General features: G+C 41.1%; 1 protein-coding gene across 1 annotated transcript; it reads left to right on the plus strand.

The window, feature by feature from the left end:
* The first annotated feature begins 14983 nt into the window (after positions 1 to 14983).
* On the plus strand, positions 14984 to 17840 carry LOC147623221 (putative pentatricopeptide repeat-containing protein At1g69350, mitochondrial). Its single transcript, XM_086821299.1, has one exon. The coding sequence runs from the start codon at positions 15144 to 15146 to the stop codon at positions 17340 to 17342; it is 2199 nt and encodes a 732-aa protein (XP_086677425.1). The 5' UTR covers positions 14984 to 15143; the 3' UTR covers positions 17343 to 17840.
* The last annotated feature ends 446 nt before the right edge of the window (positions 17841 to 18286 follow it).

An 18286-nucleotide genomic window follows, 5' to 3' on the forward strand; every position in this document is an offset into this window, starting at 1 on the left:
AGCGCATCACAAAGCCCCCTAAGCTTGCACAAAGAAGGAAACCTCAGCACCAAGTGCATCAGCCACCACCACCACCAATTTATAATGTTCATCAAAGATGGGTGCATGTGCATGTGCTTCAACAACAAGGATACTATGATGGTAATCCCATCATATGGTTGCCAAAATCGAACAACATGAAGAAAGCCTCACCACCAACTTCAATAGCTTGACCTAAAGTACGACAAGAATGGAGACCCCCCCCCACCACGTTAGGAATTCCCAATAAACCACTAACCTTTTCATTCACTAACTAGCTTTTCTTATTCCTTCTGGAGGAACAAAGACCATTGAACGTCACACAACATCAAAGCCATCGACAAAGCTTGTCCATTCTCCCCACACAAAGGTCTTTAACGCGATCACAAGGATGCGATCGCCATCAAGAAGGGGGGATGTTAACCCATCCCTATGGTTAACAAGATCTACCACCAGTATCTTACATCAAGGAGTCACGATAGATGCACCAAGGGTCATACATTCAAGATATGAAGCAATAGTGTCCAAAGCTACAACTTGGACGAGCACTCGTAATGGTGTGACGGAGTATTTATGGCAATTCGCACTTCAAGAGCGTGTGGTAGAAAGTTAGGATGAAGTCCCAAGTGATGTACTTCATGGATATATTATGAGAGTAGTCATTGTAATAGCATTAGGCCTCTTATGAGCCTAGAGTGCCCGATTGGCCATAGTTTAAGTGAGTGTGAATACTTATGGCCATGTGTATAAATGATTATCTCTCATAATACAACATACTCTCCCATTGTGCAATGGAGTCTTACTCTTGCTAATCCTCTTGCTAATCTATCTCCCTAATGCAGGTTAGTGAGTGTGTGTGAGTGAAATGAGGTGAGAGGAGGGACGAGTACCCGTAGTGCAACGTGGGCGGCGGTGTGACAATGCTCGCAGGAGGCGCGGTGGAATTGCTTCTCAAGGAGTTGTAGAGCTTGGAGACCTCAAGGCTTACGAGTTCGTCCATTGGAAAGATCCTCACAACAGTTGCGGTTCACCAGGTAATCTCTTGTTGGGTGGATGTGTTTCAAGGGGGGTTAGGGTGAGCCATAACAATAGCACAAGCCTTCCATGGTCATGGTGGTATGACCCATCACCTAGATCCTCCTCAAATCAGTATAAACCTTCAATGGCCTCTTCTTTGACCACACCAATTATTGATTCTCCATCCCACATGCTCGATAAATGAAAAATCAACCAAGCAAGAGAGGCTACCCACCTCTATTAAAGCTATGGGAAAAGTCCACTACCACACATCAACACCTCATGACCTTGACTCCATAAGAAAAAGGATGTAGAGTAACTGTCAAGGAAAGAAATAAAGAGAGATTTAAAGAAAGTAGTTGAATTATAGAAAACTTTGATTTTAGAGGAATACACACATAAGGCACACTTTTCCCCCATTCCTCACATGTATATTTCACTATGGGCATCAAAATGTTATCACATCTTGGACCTCACATCAAATGCATGTACTTGCAACTAACCTTATCTCCACGCACATGTTGGATCTTGTAAAATGGAGAGAAATGCTGAACTACAAGAACACAAGGGTGTAGGGTGTGAAAGAGAATGGAAAGCTCAAAGGACAGAGATGAAGCTCTCTAAAGAGAAAGTACAAATGAGCTAGCAACTCTAAATTGTAAAAGAGGTTTCTTATATACTATCTAATCCTAAGGTTCCCGTTCACACTTGGATAGCCATGGGGAAAAACCTAGTGGGACAAACAGCATAAGCGCATGACCTCAATGAAGTACTACCAAATATCTAACAAAACCCCATGTAGTACAAATGTGAGGTTTACAGAGATTTCATATTAATCTTTGAAAACGATGAGGCTTAAAGCTTTGTGAAAGACCTGAAACGTCTGCAAGATTGGTATTCTTCAAAAATAGCTTTCTTAAGTATACAAGCTTTCTTAAGTATACAAGCTAGGCTTCATTTAAAAATAGGTCAATTAACATATACACATTGCTAATAAATATGAATAACATTTAAATAAATTAATGGTTCTTTTCATCACAAAATCAAATAATATTTATCAATTTTAAAAATTGATCATCTCAAGATATTCCTGAACAACACCTAGCTTGCCTCCATTATCCGATCTAATGATCTGCATTTGCATCAACTAAGCCAATCAATTAATGAATTAATTTATTAAAAAAACATCCAATTGAAATCTCATATCAATAAGACAATGTAGCTAATACCCCCACATATGTATGGATTCACCCGCATATGTGTAAAGTAAGCACGATCGCCTGGATTTAAAAAGACGTCCCAATCTAAACCCATCTAGAAGAATTCATAACATAGAAACCTAGGAATAAAATATTCCATGAATTCTTTTAAGAATCCATAAGTACACAACATGGGAATACATAAAATATTCCAGGAATTCATCCTCAATACACAAGGGTACCTGTAGAAGAAGAAAATGACATCGCCATATTGTTGAAAAGCACAACACTAAAGGAGTATAGCTCCTTGGTGGATACCTATAGAAGAAGAATATGACATAGCCATAATGTTGAAAAGCATGACAATAGAGAATTATAGCCCCTTGGTGGATTAACTAACCTCCAAGATCCACCTCTAAGATTCAACCATTATTGCAGAAATGGAAACAACACTCATAGAAGAAGAGATGCGAACTCGAGGGAGGGAAGCCCAAGATAAAATAAGTGAGAAAGAAAGCATTCTTCTCTTGTGTACCAAGCCAAGAACCAAAGAAGGACCAAGGATAAAGATGACCTATCACTACTGTGCAAAGGTAGGCCATATGGCAAAGGATTATTGGCATAAGAAACATATTGAAATAGCAAATATCATGATCCAAAATGAAGACAAAGGTGATGCTTCCAAAGATGGAAGCAACCCAAAGCAGCTATTCTGAGCATGAGAAGCATGGCTTCTCACCGGTGGTTGTAACCCCATCCTCTCTTGTGTAAAGTATCCAGTTAAAGCCAACATTATAGCCCATAAGGAAAGCTAAGATAAACCACTCTTGCAAATGACTAGGAGTGTAGGTCTAGTGTAGCATGTTAGGAGATACATCATCACATTAATGGGGAGTGTTGAAATAGCAATGTGTGAGGATACAACATGAGTAGAGAAAGGGGGAGAGATTACACATTAGAAAGGAAATAAAAAGACTAAGGGTCGTAGCTCAAAGGTTGATCTGTATAGTTATATGTAAAAGGTGAAGTTAATGGTCAAAAAGGTAGCACATGGAAACTACAAGGTGCAACATAGAGTGTGAGAATTTATGGACACATGAATGGCATAAGGGTGCACATATCTTGTGGGATGGAACTCCATGAGAGGCTATGAAATCATGTGCTCCCAGCACTCATTTGAGTGATATTTATCAATAAGAGAGCCTTTATTTATGTTAAATATCATGTTGACTTGAATATAATTAGCATGTGTTTATTTAAATATAGTTAGCATATGCTGATGTAGCTAGTTGAGGAGGAAACACTTGAGGTGAAATCTCCATGTCCTATAAGGACTCCTGATAACAATCAGGTTCGTGCTTGGGTAAGCTATATCTACACCACTCGTATAGGTGGCACTAGCAAAGCTAATGGTTGTGGGGGTGCTGGCATGTGTTGAATTGAATTTAATTAGTATGTGTTGATTTAAGTAGTTAAGGAGGTAACACTAAAGGTGGAATCTCCATGTCCCTATAAGGATTTCTAATAATAATTGGGTTTGTACTTGGGTAAGCTATATCTACACCACTCGTAGGTGGCTCTCACAAAGCTAATGGTTGTGGGGTCACCATCAATGCTGAAACTCTAGCCATCCTCATTATTTGATGGGTGTGGTAGCAGTTGGTTGATTCATGATTTCCATATCTTCTATAATACCCATACCATTGGTTCACTCTCGTTCCTGAGGGCTAAGGGCATTCATGGGCTATCTAGTCACTTCTATAAATAGCACACAATATCAGTTCTTGTCTAGGAGCTAGATGAGAATAGCCCAATACTCTTGTAGTCCATCTTCTTTAAGTACTCCATTGAGTCCTTTAATCATAGAATTTGCTATATCTTCAGCCCTCGGGTGCCTCAAGTATCTTTGAATCTTGGCTCTTGATGTTGGGCTCCATCTTAGTCTCACTAATTCTGACCTTACACTATTACATTTGGTGCCTTGGTCATAGAGGAGTATATATTTTCTGCATTAGCTACTCTGTTACTCAATCATGTCATTAACAAAGGCTGAGAAAGTTGTTTGGTCTTTATTGTTGGGACAACCACATGGGCTACATCCTATGCTTCCTTCATTGATTTGTTCATATGGTCTTCATCGAGCACATCTACCTCAAAACCCATGCATGGAACTCAAGTCACATTGAAATGGAAAGGATGATGCAAAAATAAACAAAGGTAGACAAGAAGGAAGCCACAAGCAATAAAAGCACCAAGCAAAACTAGTAGTAATCGGCAAGGCTACAAGATAAGGCCAGGCACAAAAAATTGATAGACCTAAAGAGGCATGTAAAGCCAAAGCAATTGCCAATAAAAGGGAAGAGAAACCACCCAACAACACCCAACCAACAAGCACTTGGTAAAGCACAAGAAAAAACCCAAGGTAACTAGGTAGCATAACAACAAGGTAGAGCACTAGACAAAAAAAAAAGGCTAGGCAAGGAAGCCAAAAAGCTAAAGCAACCAACAAGTCACCAATGTGCAAGAAGAATTAGCAAAGTACACAGAGGTAACAAAAACCCATAAACCAACTAGTTACCCCACAATGGCAAACCAAAGAAGAAGAAGCCATGAAAAGAGAAAACGACACATTGAAAGTAAGAAATGTTTTCCATCAATCCCCTCCACCCCAACACGGCACTCCACTACCATGATTACCAATCCACCAACAATTGAACAAGACTGGCAAACCCATCTCAAAACATTGTCACCTTAGATGAAACACTACATCAACCATTGACATCTAAATGTGGCGGTAAAATTTCTAAACCCTCCTTTTACTAATTATTTTGGGTGCCCACTACCATTGAGTGGGTAGAGAACTCCCTAATGAAGGGTAGAGATGTACAACTAAGTTTTCTTGTTGTAGGTACATTACGCAAAAAGTCCAAATGCTAAAAAACCTACAAGTCCAAAAGAGAATCCTACTAAGCCCAAACCCAGATTAACTTCCACTGACCAATGCGAGCCAAGCCTTTTCACACACATCATTTTGCCACTAGAACTTAATTCCATAGACTTGGAAAATCCATCCTATCATGTGGAGTGGTCCATCCGGGACCAATCCATGCACCCCGGAAGTAGTCACACCCAATGGTCTCAACCACACCTTGCTCTAGGCACTCTGACATCAGATACCATTCTGGCTAGCTACATCTCGATGCCCAATGCCAATGCTTTACACACTTTGCTTTGCAAGCTTGCCATTGATCTGGTTTTCTTATTTTGTCTTGTTCATTGGGTCTTAGCTTTACTAAGTCCAGCCCTATTTCTAGCCCATAAATTGCAATTCATAATACACTTTTCATTCATGCACAACATGCATAGGCTTTTTGAATATACCACCAAAGACTCTTCCATCTTTCTCCAATCCATAGCATGGTCTATGGAGCCGTCGGCCCATTATGCATATCTTCATGCATGGAGGTTATCTAATCAACTAGACTCTCTATCCCCATCCAAGTCTCAAAACCTGCCTACAACCGGGCTAATCGAGGGAGTTAGAGATGCTCAAGAGGTCAAAGGAAGGAAAGCCACATGCTTGCATTATCCAACAATCTCTAAAATTTCACACACAAGCTCTTCTATGCTTCACGTCTTTTCAATGTCTTTCCACTAACATTGCCATGCTTCGAACAAGAGGGTTAATTAGCCACCAACACTTTAAAAAAGAGGCTCACGAATCACCTGGATCCATTTGGATATGTTCGACAAGCCACCCATATCTCTTGATTATCCAAACCCAATCCATCAAGAGCTACTTGGTACTTGGGCCTCTATACATCAATGTATTCTATACATGTCTTGATTTCTTCCATTATCATGGACAACCTAGCCCTATTTGAAATTAGTATAATCATCATCACTTTTTTTGGGGGCCTTAGTGCACAAGCATGCCATGGTCCTAGTGGTACAACCCATCACGTAGATGCTCCTCAACATAAACCTTCAATTGACTCTTCTTCGGCCACACCAATTATTGATTATACATCCCATGTCCTTGATAAACACAAAATCAACCAAGAAATAGAGGCTACCCACCTCCATCAAAGCTATGGTACAACCCATGTTGAGATATTGACCTCAACTAGTGCTGCAAACATTGATGTCCTACCTGGGTAATAGCTTCCGCACTTATGCCACTGGCGTGGCTGGTGAGATTATGGTTGATATGCCACCAGTGGATGAAACGCCATGTGACAACTACTTTGGAGTACTAGAGTTATGGCATAGTAATAGCACTAGCTCATACAGTCGAGTTCACACTATGGATAGCCCATTGTATGTTATCATAGAAGAGTACTTTCCCTTGTAGTATGTACTCTTATATTTTTAGTTATATGGTTTTTGAGAAGAGAAGAAGAAAGAAGAAAATTCATCCATCCATCTCTCTTGTGTGTCTTGCTCTCTCTTATATGTGTGTGCTTGCTTACAACAAGGAACTCAAGCTCTCTCTCTCCCCCGTATTCTCTTCATGGTATTAGAGCTCCAGATCGTGTGAGAGCTAATGAGGTAAGCAAGTGTTGAGAAATCAAGCATGATTAAGCTCATGGTGGATCAAACCATTTGAGAAACATGATTAAGCATATTAATTAAAATAATACACAAAATAAGATTAAGCTAATATCAAGATAGTGGGAACAGTTAAGAAGTACACCATCATAATTTCATTACATTAGAGTTAATCCAAGTACATCCTTTTATAGATGTCATGGATCTACCAACTCACAACATATGTGCACCCTTGTGCCATCCATGTGTCTATAAATGCTCACACTACATGTGCCACCTTACATTCCTTGTGCTACATTTTTAACCTTTGACTTCACCTTTTACAAATGACCATAAAAATCAAAGTTTGTCAATGGACCCTTAGTCTATTCCTTTTCTAATGTGCATGTTCCTCCCCTTCCTCTATTGAGATGTCAAGCTCAACATGAGCTGACACTCACGAGGCGCCTGCATGACCGTTCGACATTTACTTCACTGATGGGTTTGGTAGCTAGCACCGACATATTTTCGCCAAAGATTCTACAGCTGGACTACACCGATTAGTCTATACCTATCCACTCCACTTAGCATGTTCACATTATGGATTGCTTGAATATACTCTATTATATGTGTTAGTCACTTTATCTTCTTTGTAGACCTCTTTTGTTGTGAGAAGAAGAAGAAGAATTTTCAGCCTCTCACCTTGTGTGTTCTCTTCTAGTGTTTGTGTGAGTGTGTGTGTGTGTGCTTGCAAGAGCTCAAACTCTCTTCTCCCCTGTGTCTTTTCATCCTCTACACATGTTGCACCCTCACACATTGCATTTCTCAACACCTCCCCTCAATGTGACGAGGGTCTAACACCTAACATGCATTGACTGCCTACACTCCATACTCATATGGTTGGAGTTATCCTCTAGGTTGCTCTATGAGCTACAATGTTGGCTTTGTTGATACTTTACACACTGAGAGAGTGGGGTTACAACCAGGGGTTAGGAGCCATGCTCCTCATATCATCTAGAAAAGATACTCAATGTTGCCTCCGTACTGGGAGGCCTCATCACTTTCTTCCTTCTTTGGCTTCTTTGGCTCTCTTTTTATGTCGGTGTTGCCTCCATACTAGGAGGTCTCATCAGTGTCATCCTTCTTTGTCATTACATTAGCTTCTTGGGCTCTCTTTTTATGCCAGCAATCCTTTGCTATGTGACCACTTTCGCCACAACGATGGCAAGTTATCTTTGTCCTTGGTTCTTCTCTAGTCCTCAGTCTTGGTCCTCTTGAGAAGGGTGCTTTCTCCTAATTGATGTAGCTTGAGTTGTCTTCCCTCGAATACGCTTGTTCTCTTATATGAGTGCTGCTTACTGGTTGGATCAGGGAGGTTCTTCAAGGTATCCACGAAAGGGCCATACTCCTCAAGTGTTGTGCTTTTTAATAATATGGCTATGGCATCCTCTTATTCTACAGGTGCCCGAATGCTGACCAATTGCTGAGTTATACTCTTCATTTTGTTAAGGTGTGATAAAAATGATTCACTATCTTTAATGTACAAGCCAAAGAATTGTATTTTTAAGCTTATTTTTGAATTCTTTATCTTTGTCCCAAATAATTTCTCTAGCTCATCTCAAGCACCCTTATGTATCTTGTGATGCAATATGATGAATAAATCCATCTCCTAATCCTAATGCAATGATAGATAATCCTCTTTTATTTCAAATTAACCATTTGTTATTTTCATCCCCTTCATCCTTTGGACACTTTTCCCTTCCATCTACAATGCCCCATAGTCCATCCTTCATTAACATAAATTTGTTATTTTCATCCCCTTCATCCTCTAGACACTTTTCCCTTCCATCTACAATGCCCCATAGTCCATCCTTCATTAACATAAATTTGATCTTAACTTGCCATGTGTGGAAGGACTCCCCTTTAAACTTCTCAATCACAAATGAAGTAGTAATTTGTGGGTTTTGAGAAGGTCTTAACACTTGATTATCACTCAAGGTCAGTGTCTAATCTTAGTACAAGAGAGATTTGAATGGAGAGATTAGGGATAAAGTAAGAGATTAAACATGAAATCCCAAAAAACAAGCTCTATGTTTTTATACAAAAAACTACCAATGTTCAAGTCATCAATTGGCCCTTCAAATCAAGGGGGAAATTGAATGTGGTGATATATAATTGTAGAGAAACTCCCAAAATTGTGATTTGAGCTCTCACTTGCCTAAAAACACCAAGAAATGAATGAGATAAAGGCATGTTAACAGAGACTGTTTTTGAGAGCAAACCAGTTTTGAAACTCAATTTGTAGCTTGATTAGCTCACCAAATGATATAAAAATTGCTAGATGTACTCCACATATAATCAATTAAACAATGGAATGCTCAATTGTTACTAATGGTGGTGAGAGAAATCTTCAAATCCACTCCTTCCTGCTCTTGCTCCCAACTGCTACTGAGATTCAGGGCTTTATGGCTTGATGTTTGAGGTTCTTTTGATGAGTCTTGAAGTCTTCTTAGCTCCACATAGCTCTAATGAACTTCAAACGAGCTGATTTGATGATGCTCTTCACTCAATGAGTGGGATAGAAGATAGGATTAGTAGTTGATTAACACAAGATTAATAATGCCTATTTTAGCTATACTAGCTTGAGATGGGATGAATGAAGAGGCATGGCTCTGATACCATGTTAAGAAATCAAGCATGATTAAGCTCATGGTGGATCAAACCATATGACAAACATGATTAAGCATATTGATTAAGGTAATGCACAAAATAAGATTAAGCTAATATGAAGATAATGATAACAATTAAGAAGTACACCATCATAATCTCAATGTATTAGAGTGAATCCAAGTACATCCTTTTATAGCTCTCATAGAGCTCCCAACTCACAAGATATGTGCACCCTTGAGCCATCCATGTGTGCATAAATGCTCACACTACATGTGTCTCCTTGCACTTTCCATGTGCTCCTTTTTTAACCTTTGATTTCACCTTTTACAAATGACCATATAAATCAAGATTTGCCAATGGACCCTTAGTCTATTCCTTTTCTAATGTGCATGCTTCTCCCCTTACTCTACACATGTTACACTCTCACACACTGCATTTCTCAACAATAAGAGGCAACAGAAATTGGCGATGATATTGTGCATCCCATTGCACATGTTGGTAAAGTGCTAGTGTCTATGTAGGATGTCAAGATGAAGTACTTGGCAAATTTACTTCATGTTTCAAATATCATAAAAAACTTGGTTTCTATTTGACAGATGGTTAAGCGAGGTCTGCAAGTGAGGTTTAATCCTTAAGGATGTTTTGTGGAAGACTTCAAAAATCGGTATCACTTGGTTGCAAAGGGAAATAGAAATGGCTGGATGTTTACTTTAGATGTGAACATGCCCTGAGGTAAAGGCAGCCACGTTTGTGCATGGAGCAGGTGTCATTGTAGAAGTTGACATATGGCTATGTAGGCCCAAAATATTATTATAGGTTTACCAAAGTTCAAGGTTAATGGTATGCATAAAGTATGTGAAGCATGCCAGCTTGGTAAGCAGGCCAAACATGCTTTCCCACATGAAAAGCATGTCAGTGCAAGGCCATTAGATATTATACATTCAAATGTATGGGGACTGGCCAAGACTACAACAATTGTAAGTTGCAGGTATTATGTCACATTTATTAATAATCACATTAAGAAAGTGTGGGTTTACTTCATAGAGGAGAAAAGTGAGGTATTTGCTCAATTTCAAAGATTTAAAGTCTTAATTGAGAAGAAAAAAGGAAAACAAATAAAATGCTTGAGATCATATGGTGGGGGAGAGTATTTCTCTAATGACTTCAATGATTTCTTGAGAAAGCAGGGATGGTTTACATGTAGGTACACTCCGCCCAACAGAATGGTGTTGCAAAAAGAAAAAATAGGCACATTGCAGAAGTGGCATGTGTCTTGATGTCTGAAAAGAATATGCTACATTATTTCTGGGCAGAAGTAGTAGCAGTTGTTGTGTACATTATGAACATGACCCCCACTGTAGCTGTTCATGGTATGACTCCTAAAGAGAAGTTTATAGGCATAAAACTGGATGTGTCTCACTTGAAAGTGTTTAGGTGTATTGCATATGTGCATGTTCCCAACAAAGTGGGAACAAAGTTAGATCCAAAGGCATAGAAATGCATCTTCATTGGTTTTGCTTTGGAGTAGAAAGATTTATAGAGGTTATAACCCTACGCTCGTGAGATGCGAGTATGCACATATGTTGTCTAGGAGATGAGTAGAAAAGCTGGTACACACTAGCAATGAAGTTAACAGAAGATGCAAATGAAAGAAGTACTAATCTACACCACATGTAGAGAAGCAATCACAAGTGCTTAGTGGGACATGGAGAGTTCTCTAGCAATGGATCCAGTATTACTACATGGTCAGGCAGCTTAAAGGACAGATGTAGGTACACATGTATCATGCAAAGGGAAGGAAAAGGTAGATCAACCTTTTGTGCCTAATTTGTTAGCAGGTCACTTATATGTGGATGGTGACTCTAATGGCTCTAAGCAAAGCCTTGATGAGAAGCTTGGCATTCTATCTATGGTTACTCGTGGTGTAAGGAGAATCAACACTATTTTGAGAACACCTATCAGTGATCTAGGTTGGAGAGTTCTCTAGCAATGGATCCAGTATTACTACATGGTCAGGCAGCTTAAGGACAGATGTAGGTACACATGTATCATGCAAACGGAAGGAAAAGGTAGATCAACCTTTTGTGCCTAATTTGTTAGCAGGTCACTTATATGTGGATGGTGACTCTAATGGCTCTAAGCAAAGCCTTGATGAGAAGCTTGGCATTCTATCTATGGTTACTCGTGGTGTAAGGAGAATCAACACTATTTTGAGAACACCTATCAGTGATCTAGGTGTACACAAGTCTAGGAGGGTTAGGTACCCTACTGGTGGGACAAGATGAGAAATGATGGATATACAACCCACCAGTAGGGTTAGGTACCCTACTGGTGGGACAAGATGAGAAATGATGGATATACAACCCATCATTATGCTTACATGGTTAAAGTAATATAGGAGTTGGAGCTCACTTGTTTTAAAGCAGGCAATTGGAAATAAAAAATGGGAAGATGCTATGAATGAGAAGATGGCAGCATTGGATGTGAATGTAACATGGGATCTAGTGCCTTTGCTTAAGGAAAAGAAGGCAATTGGATGTAAGTGGGTGTATAAGATTTGCTTAAGGAAAATAAGGCAATTGGATGTAAGTGGGTGTATAAGATTTGAAAGCATAACCCAAATGGTTTAGTGAGCATGTATACGGCAAGATTGGTTGCCAAGGGCTATGCATGCACACACTTATGGCATTGACTATGAGGAGACATTCAGCCTGGTTACGAGAATGGTAACCGTGAGCTACCATTGCTATGGCTACGACAAAGGGTTGGTCTTTACATCAAATGGATGCAAAGAGTGCCTTTTTGCATGGTGATTTGCAAGAAAAAGTATACATGATGTAGCCACTAGGTTTTGAGAGTGATGCACACCCAAATTTTGTATCCAAGTTACGTAAAGCCTTGTATGGATTTAAGCAGGCACCCAGAGCATGGCCAAACAAGATCGAGAAGTATCTTGTTACCATTGGATTTCAAATATCCAATACAAATTTTTCACTTTATGTAAAAAGAGATAGAGGGATCATGCTATTAATCATTTGTCTGGATGACTTGATTATCATTGGTGATAGTGATGCTGATATACATGACATTAGGAGGCTTTTGAAGTAGAAATTTGAGATGAAGAATTTGGGTGAGCTACGATATTTCTTAGACATAGAGGTGGTGAGATTACCTCATGGCATTTTGTTATTGAAGAGGTTGTATGGCTTGGACATGTCCAAGCACGGTATGACTAGCTATAAGCCTATTTCAGTGCTATTAGAGTAGAACACAAAGTTTTCCATAGATATAGGTGAGCTTTTGAAGGAACCCACTACGTACAGTGCATAGTGGGTACCTTGATCTACATGACCATTACTAGGCCAGATTTGAGCTATGTTGTTGGACTTGTGAGTCAGTTTATGCAAGCCCCTGGGAAGCCACACTTGGATATGGCTAGATGGATTCTAAGATACATAAATTTCACAGTTGATTATGAACTTTTCTATAGGGCTGGTATAGAGATACAGCTACATGGGTACATAGATGTTGATTAGGCTGGTAGTGTCGTAGACACAGGAGATCTACCAGTGGCCTTATGTTTTCATTTGGGAGTGCTAGTGTGAGTTGGAGTACTAAGAAAGAGCCAATAGTTGCTTTGTCAAGTACAGAGGTAGGGTACAAGGGTGCTGCTGTAATAGCTTGTGAGGTAGCTTGGTTTCAAAAGCTACTTGGTGATATGGGTGAGCCCATGGATAAGACAGTTATCATTTATTGGTGACAACATGAGTAACATACAGTTGGCAAGTAACCTAGTATACCATGCTACAACGAAGTACATCGAGGTGCATTATCACTTTGTGAGGGAGAAGGTTCTAACAAGTGATGTAGATCTAGTATATGTTAGTACACAAGATCATGTAGATGTAGATCTAGTATATGTTAGTACACAAGATCAGGTAGCTGACATCCTCACACGAAGGCATTGGGCATAGAGAAGCTCCACAAGTTTAGGAGCTTACTTGGAATGCAGTGTGTGGATTTGAGCTCGAGGAGGAGTGTTGAGATATCAAGCTCAACTAGTGCTGCTGCAGACATTGATGACCCGCCTGGGAGATAGCTTCCGCACTTATGCCATTGGCATGGTTGGTGAGATTATGGTTCATATGCCGCCAGTGGATGACAGGCTGTATGACAGCCACTTTGGAGTACTAGAGTTATGGCATAGTTATAGTGCCAGCTCATATAGTCGAGTTCACACTATGGACCAACCATTGTATGTTATTGTAGGAGAGTACTTTCCCTTATAGTATGTACTCTTATCTTTTTAATTATATGGTTGTTGAGAAGAGAAGAAGATAGAAGAAAATTCAGCCATCCATCTCTCTTGCGTGTGTGTTTTTGCTTTGTAATAAGGAACTCAAGCTCTCCCTCTCCCTTGCATTCTCTTTAAGCCATCACCTAGATCTTCCATTATCATGGATAACCGAGCCTCATTCGCAACCCCCTTATTAAATAGCACAAGCCTACCATGGTCATGGTGGTACGACCCATCACCTAGATCCTCCTCAAATCAGCATAAACCTTCAATGGCCTCTTCTACGACTACACTAATTATTGATTCTCCATCCTACATGCTTGATAAAAGAAAAATCAGTTGAGTAAGAGTGGCCACCCACCTCCACTAAAGCTATGGTCAAAGTCCACCACCACACATCAACACCTCATTACCTTAACTCCATAAGAAAAAGAATGCTAAGTAAATGTCAGGAAAAGCAATAAAAAGAGATTTAAAGAAAGTAGTTGAGTTATAGAATGTAGTTGAGTTATAGAAAACTTTGAGTTTAGAGAAGTACACACATAAGGCACACTTTTCCCCCATTGCTCACTTGTATATTTCACTACAAGCATCAAAATTTTATCACATCTTGGACCTCATATAAAAGGTTTACAGAGATTGCATATCAATTTTATCACATCTTGGACCTCAAGCTTTAGGCCTCTTCCTCTTGCAGATCAATCTTTGAAAAGGAAGAGGCCTAAAGCTTTGCGAAAGACCTCAAACTTTTCATGTGATAAAGTGAGATCTACCACATTATTTTATGTACTGCAATAGATTAGGTCGATCTCTCCTACATGGAGCCTCTCTCTGACATAGTGATAATGCACTTCAATGTGCTTGGTTCTAAGATTCTTGGCAACTACCGTTTCACTTTGATTGTCAATAGTGAGAATAAGATAAGGGGTGTTTGAAAGGATACAAAGATCCTCCATCAATCTTCTCAACCATACACCTTCAATTGTCACAGCGAATGCTACTCTGTATTCAGCTTCACAAGACGAGGTTGCCACAGTTGATTGTTTCTTGTTTAGCCAAGATATGCACGAATTGCCAAGAATGAAATAGTTTTCAGATGTGGATTGCTGTGTATCATAAGCACTTGCCCAATCAGAATCACTGAAAGGTTGCAGTTCTAAATCATTCCCTTAGACATAGAACAATCCAAAATGCCGAGTGCCTTGCAAGCATCTGAAGATAGGTTGAATTGCATGCCAATGCTTAGTGCAAGGGCGATGCATGAACCTTGAAAGTTGCGACAAATCATTGGGTGTACGTCTACATTGCTTTACATACACATTGGCATCCTCTTGGCTTTACATACCGTGTTTGCTCGGATGCCAGTCAATCATCCATGCAGTTCAAAGGTTCCAGAATCCATACGTTGAAGGATGCCATTGCTCTCTACGCGATCCGGAAGTGCCAGTCGTCTCTTATCCCTTAATTCATCATCAAAGCGCTCCTCTTGGGATGGCGAGCTTCAATCTCTGTGCCAGCAAGGAGAGCTAGACAGGGCCTTGTACCACTTGGAAAACCTCCACAGCACAGCCCCCTCCCACTCGTCGTATTTGTCCCTCCTCAGGGCCTGTGCGAAGAGTAAAGCTCTTGCCCAAGCCAAGCGAGTCCAAGCACATCTTGCCCAACACAGCTTGGACCTCTCTCGCCCCCTTGGCGAACACCTGGTCTTGACATTGGCCAAGTGTGGTGCCCTCCAAGATGCCGCCCTCTTGCTTCACAGATTGCCATGCCGTACAGTCTTCTCTTGGACAGCCATCATATCTGGCCTCGCCGACTCTGGCCGCGGTCTCGATGCCCTTACAATGCATCACCACATGCTAAAAGATGGTGTGGAACCTGACCCTTACACATTTGTCAGCCTCTTCAAAGCCTGTGGCAGCATACCAGACCTTGAACACGGCAAGAACTTACATGCTCAAGCCCGGTCGAAGGGCTTTACTTCAGATGTTTTTGTATGTTCTGCCCTAGTCTGCATGTATGGAAAATGCTGGGCCTTTGAGGATGCCAAGGATGTGTTTAGTGGGTTGTCCCAGCATAACGTTGTGTCGTGGACCGCAATGCTCTCAGCTTTTGTTGATCAGGGTCAAGGAGAGAAGGTTTTACTGTCATATAGGCAGATGGTAGAGGAAGGCTTGAACCCAAACCAGGGAACATTCGTGATTGCCCTTCAGTCATGCGGTATCCTTGCAGAGAAGGAAGAAGCTACTGTTGTGGAGCGAAGATCCACCATAATGTTGCTCTTTGAAATTGGTCAGGCATTACATGCTGATGCCCGTAAGAAGGGCTTAGCTTCAGATGTCTTTGTCGGTACCACACTTGTCAGTATGTATGGGAAGTGTGGGACCATTGATAACGCAGAGAATGCATTTAAATGGTTGTGCCAACCTAATGTTCCATCGTGGAATTCGATGCTCTCAGCATATGTTGAGACTGGTCAAGGTGAGAAAGCTTTGCAATTATACGCACAGATGCTAGGCGAAAGGTTTAGTCCTGATGAGCAGACTTATGTGATTGCCCTTCAAGCATGTGGCACCCTTGCAGAGAAGGAAGAAGCTAAGATTGTGGATGGAATCTATACAAAAGCAATGGCTCTGGAGATTGGCCAGGCATTACACGCCGATGCTCGAAAGAAAGGTTTGCCTTCAGACGTCTTTGTCGGCACCACCGTCGTGAGCATGTATGGGAAGTGTGGGGCCATTGCAGAAGCGGAGAGTGTGTTCAATGGGTTGTCTAACCGCAATATTGTGTCTTGGAACGCAATGCTCTCAGCATATGCGGAACAAGGTGAAGCAGAAAAGGCCACACAGTTGTACAGACAGATGCTTAAGGAAGGTGTGAGTCTAGATGATGTTACATTTGTCTGTGTTCTACAAGCCTGCAGTGAAACAGGGAGCATAGACATCTGTAGGCAGCTCCATTTCATCGTTGTCTGTACTGGGTACGATCTGAGTCTTTTCCTGACATGCACTATCATCAATGGATATGGTAGTTGTGCAAACATGGAGGATGCACAGGCAGTTTTCGATGCACTCCCCATTCCTGATGTTGTGTCATGGAATGCATGCATCACAGGTTTTGCTGGAGAAGGAAACTGTGCAGCAAGCCTACAAATGTTTGAGGAAATGCAACTTGCAGGGTTCAAGCCAGATGGAGTTACATTCACCTCACTTCTTTCTTCTTGTAGTCACGCCGGCCTTGTTCATGAAGCTGTTGAGTACTTTGAAATCATCAGCACATACTACCATGTACCAATGGAGTTGACTCATCATGTCTGTATGGTAGATCTCATTGGACGTGCTGGGGATTTTAAGAGGTTGCATGGGGTCTTGGGGAGAATGCAGGTGCAGGATGATCTGGCAATTTGGTTGAGCTTGCTGGGTGCATGTCGTATGCATGGCAATGTTGAGTTGGGAAAACAGGTGTTCCTTCATGCAGTCAAACTGCAGCCCAAGGATACGGCGGCATATGTTCTGATGTCTAACATCTATGCAGATGCTGGCCTGCAAGATTGCACAAACCAAATGGTAAAGGCAGGAAGGTGCAAAATAAAGGCCTTGCTAGACCCTGATTGAGCATGGGCTTGAAGGACACTCTTCTATCATAAAGTTATGGCAAACAATCCAAAGGAAAGTGTTTGTTTGAGCTACTACATTTTGACAACCATAGGTCTTGAGGAGAAAAGGTATTGTCTACATACATAGTGGATTGTGAAGAACAACACTAAGCAGACATGTCTTAGATTCTTGGGGAGTGGAAAGGATAGGCGTGGTCTGTTTGCCATGTGCTTTAATGAACAGCATTGGCCAGTCTATGCTTTGTCGGATGATTGGCAGGTTGTCAAGACGGTCTATCATGCACATCGGCAGCCTTATCCTCTAGCCTGTTAATGATGTCGAGTTGAAAGCGATGAAGCTAGGTTTAAGTTTTCAAACCGTTGCACAGGGACGTCTCTCTCTTTGAAATGGACCTGCTGTATATGGAGACACTCACTAGCTCGACTGCAGTCGCTTCATGAAGTTGTAAGGGATCATATAGAGTTCAGAGATATAAAGGTTGGGCATGTCTGGATATTCCTGTCAGAATGCACAGCGGAAATAAAGACAACTGCTGTAGAGAGCAAAACGCACATGTAAGAGAGAGAGAGAGAGAGAGAAGTTGTGTAACTCTGCTATATACAGGCAAGAAAATCCCAGTATACACAACTGAGAGTGTGGGGGGGCAAGGGGCCATTTTATATGGCCCCAGGCTGCTGGTCGGCCAGTCTAAAACAGGCCGACAGAAGCAAAAGCTCACAACCAGCAATATGAATGCTCATGACCATAAAAACACTGGTCGGCCAGGTGCCTCCAGTCGGCCAGGTCACCAGAGGGAGTCGGGTAGCAAATCAATCCAGTCGGCCAGCAAAAGGAGACAGCCGACAGCCCAGCCACACCTCAGAAAAATAGGGAAAATACATGGAGAGTGAGGAAAAATGGGGAAACACCAAAAACGGGCGGGCACACTCACAACAGAGGCC

This window comes from Cibotium barometz, chromosome 27 (assembly GCF_041138505.1).
Source record: "Cibotium barometz isolate CiBa-2024 chromosome 27, ASM4113850v1, whole genome shotgun sequence".
Lineage (NCBI taxonomy): Eukaryota > Viridiplantae > Streptophyta > Polypodiopsida > Cyatheales > Cibotiaceae > Cibotium > Cibotium barometz.

Excerpts from the sequence above, each read along its gene's own strand:
- LOC147623221 (XM_086821299.1), top strand. The coding sequence starts at position 15,144 with ATGCCATTGCTCTCTACGCGATCCGGAAGTGCCAGTCGTCTCTTATCC.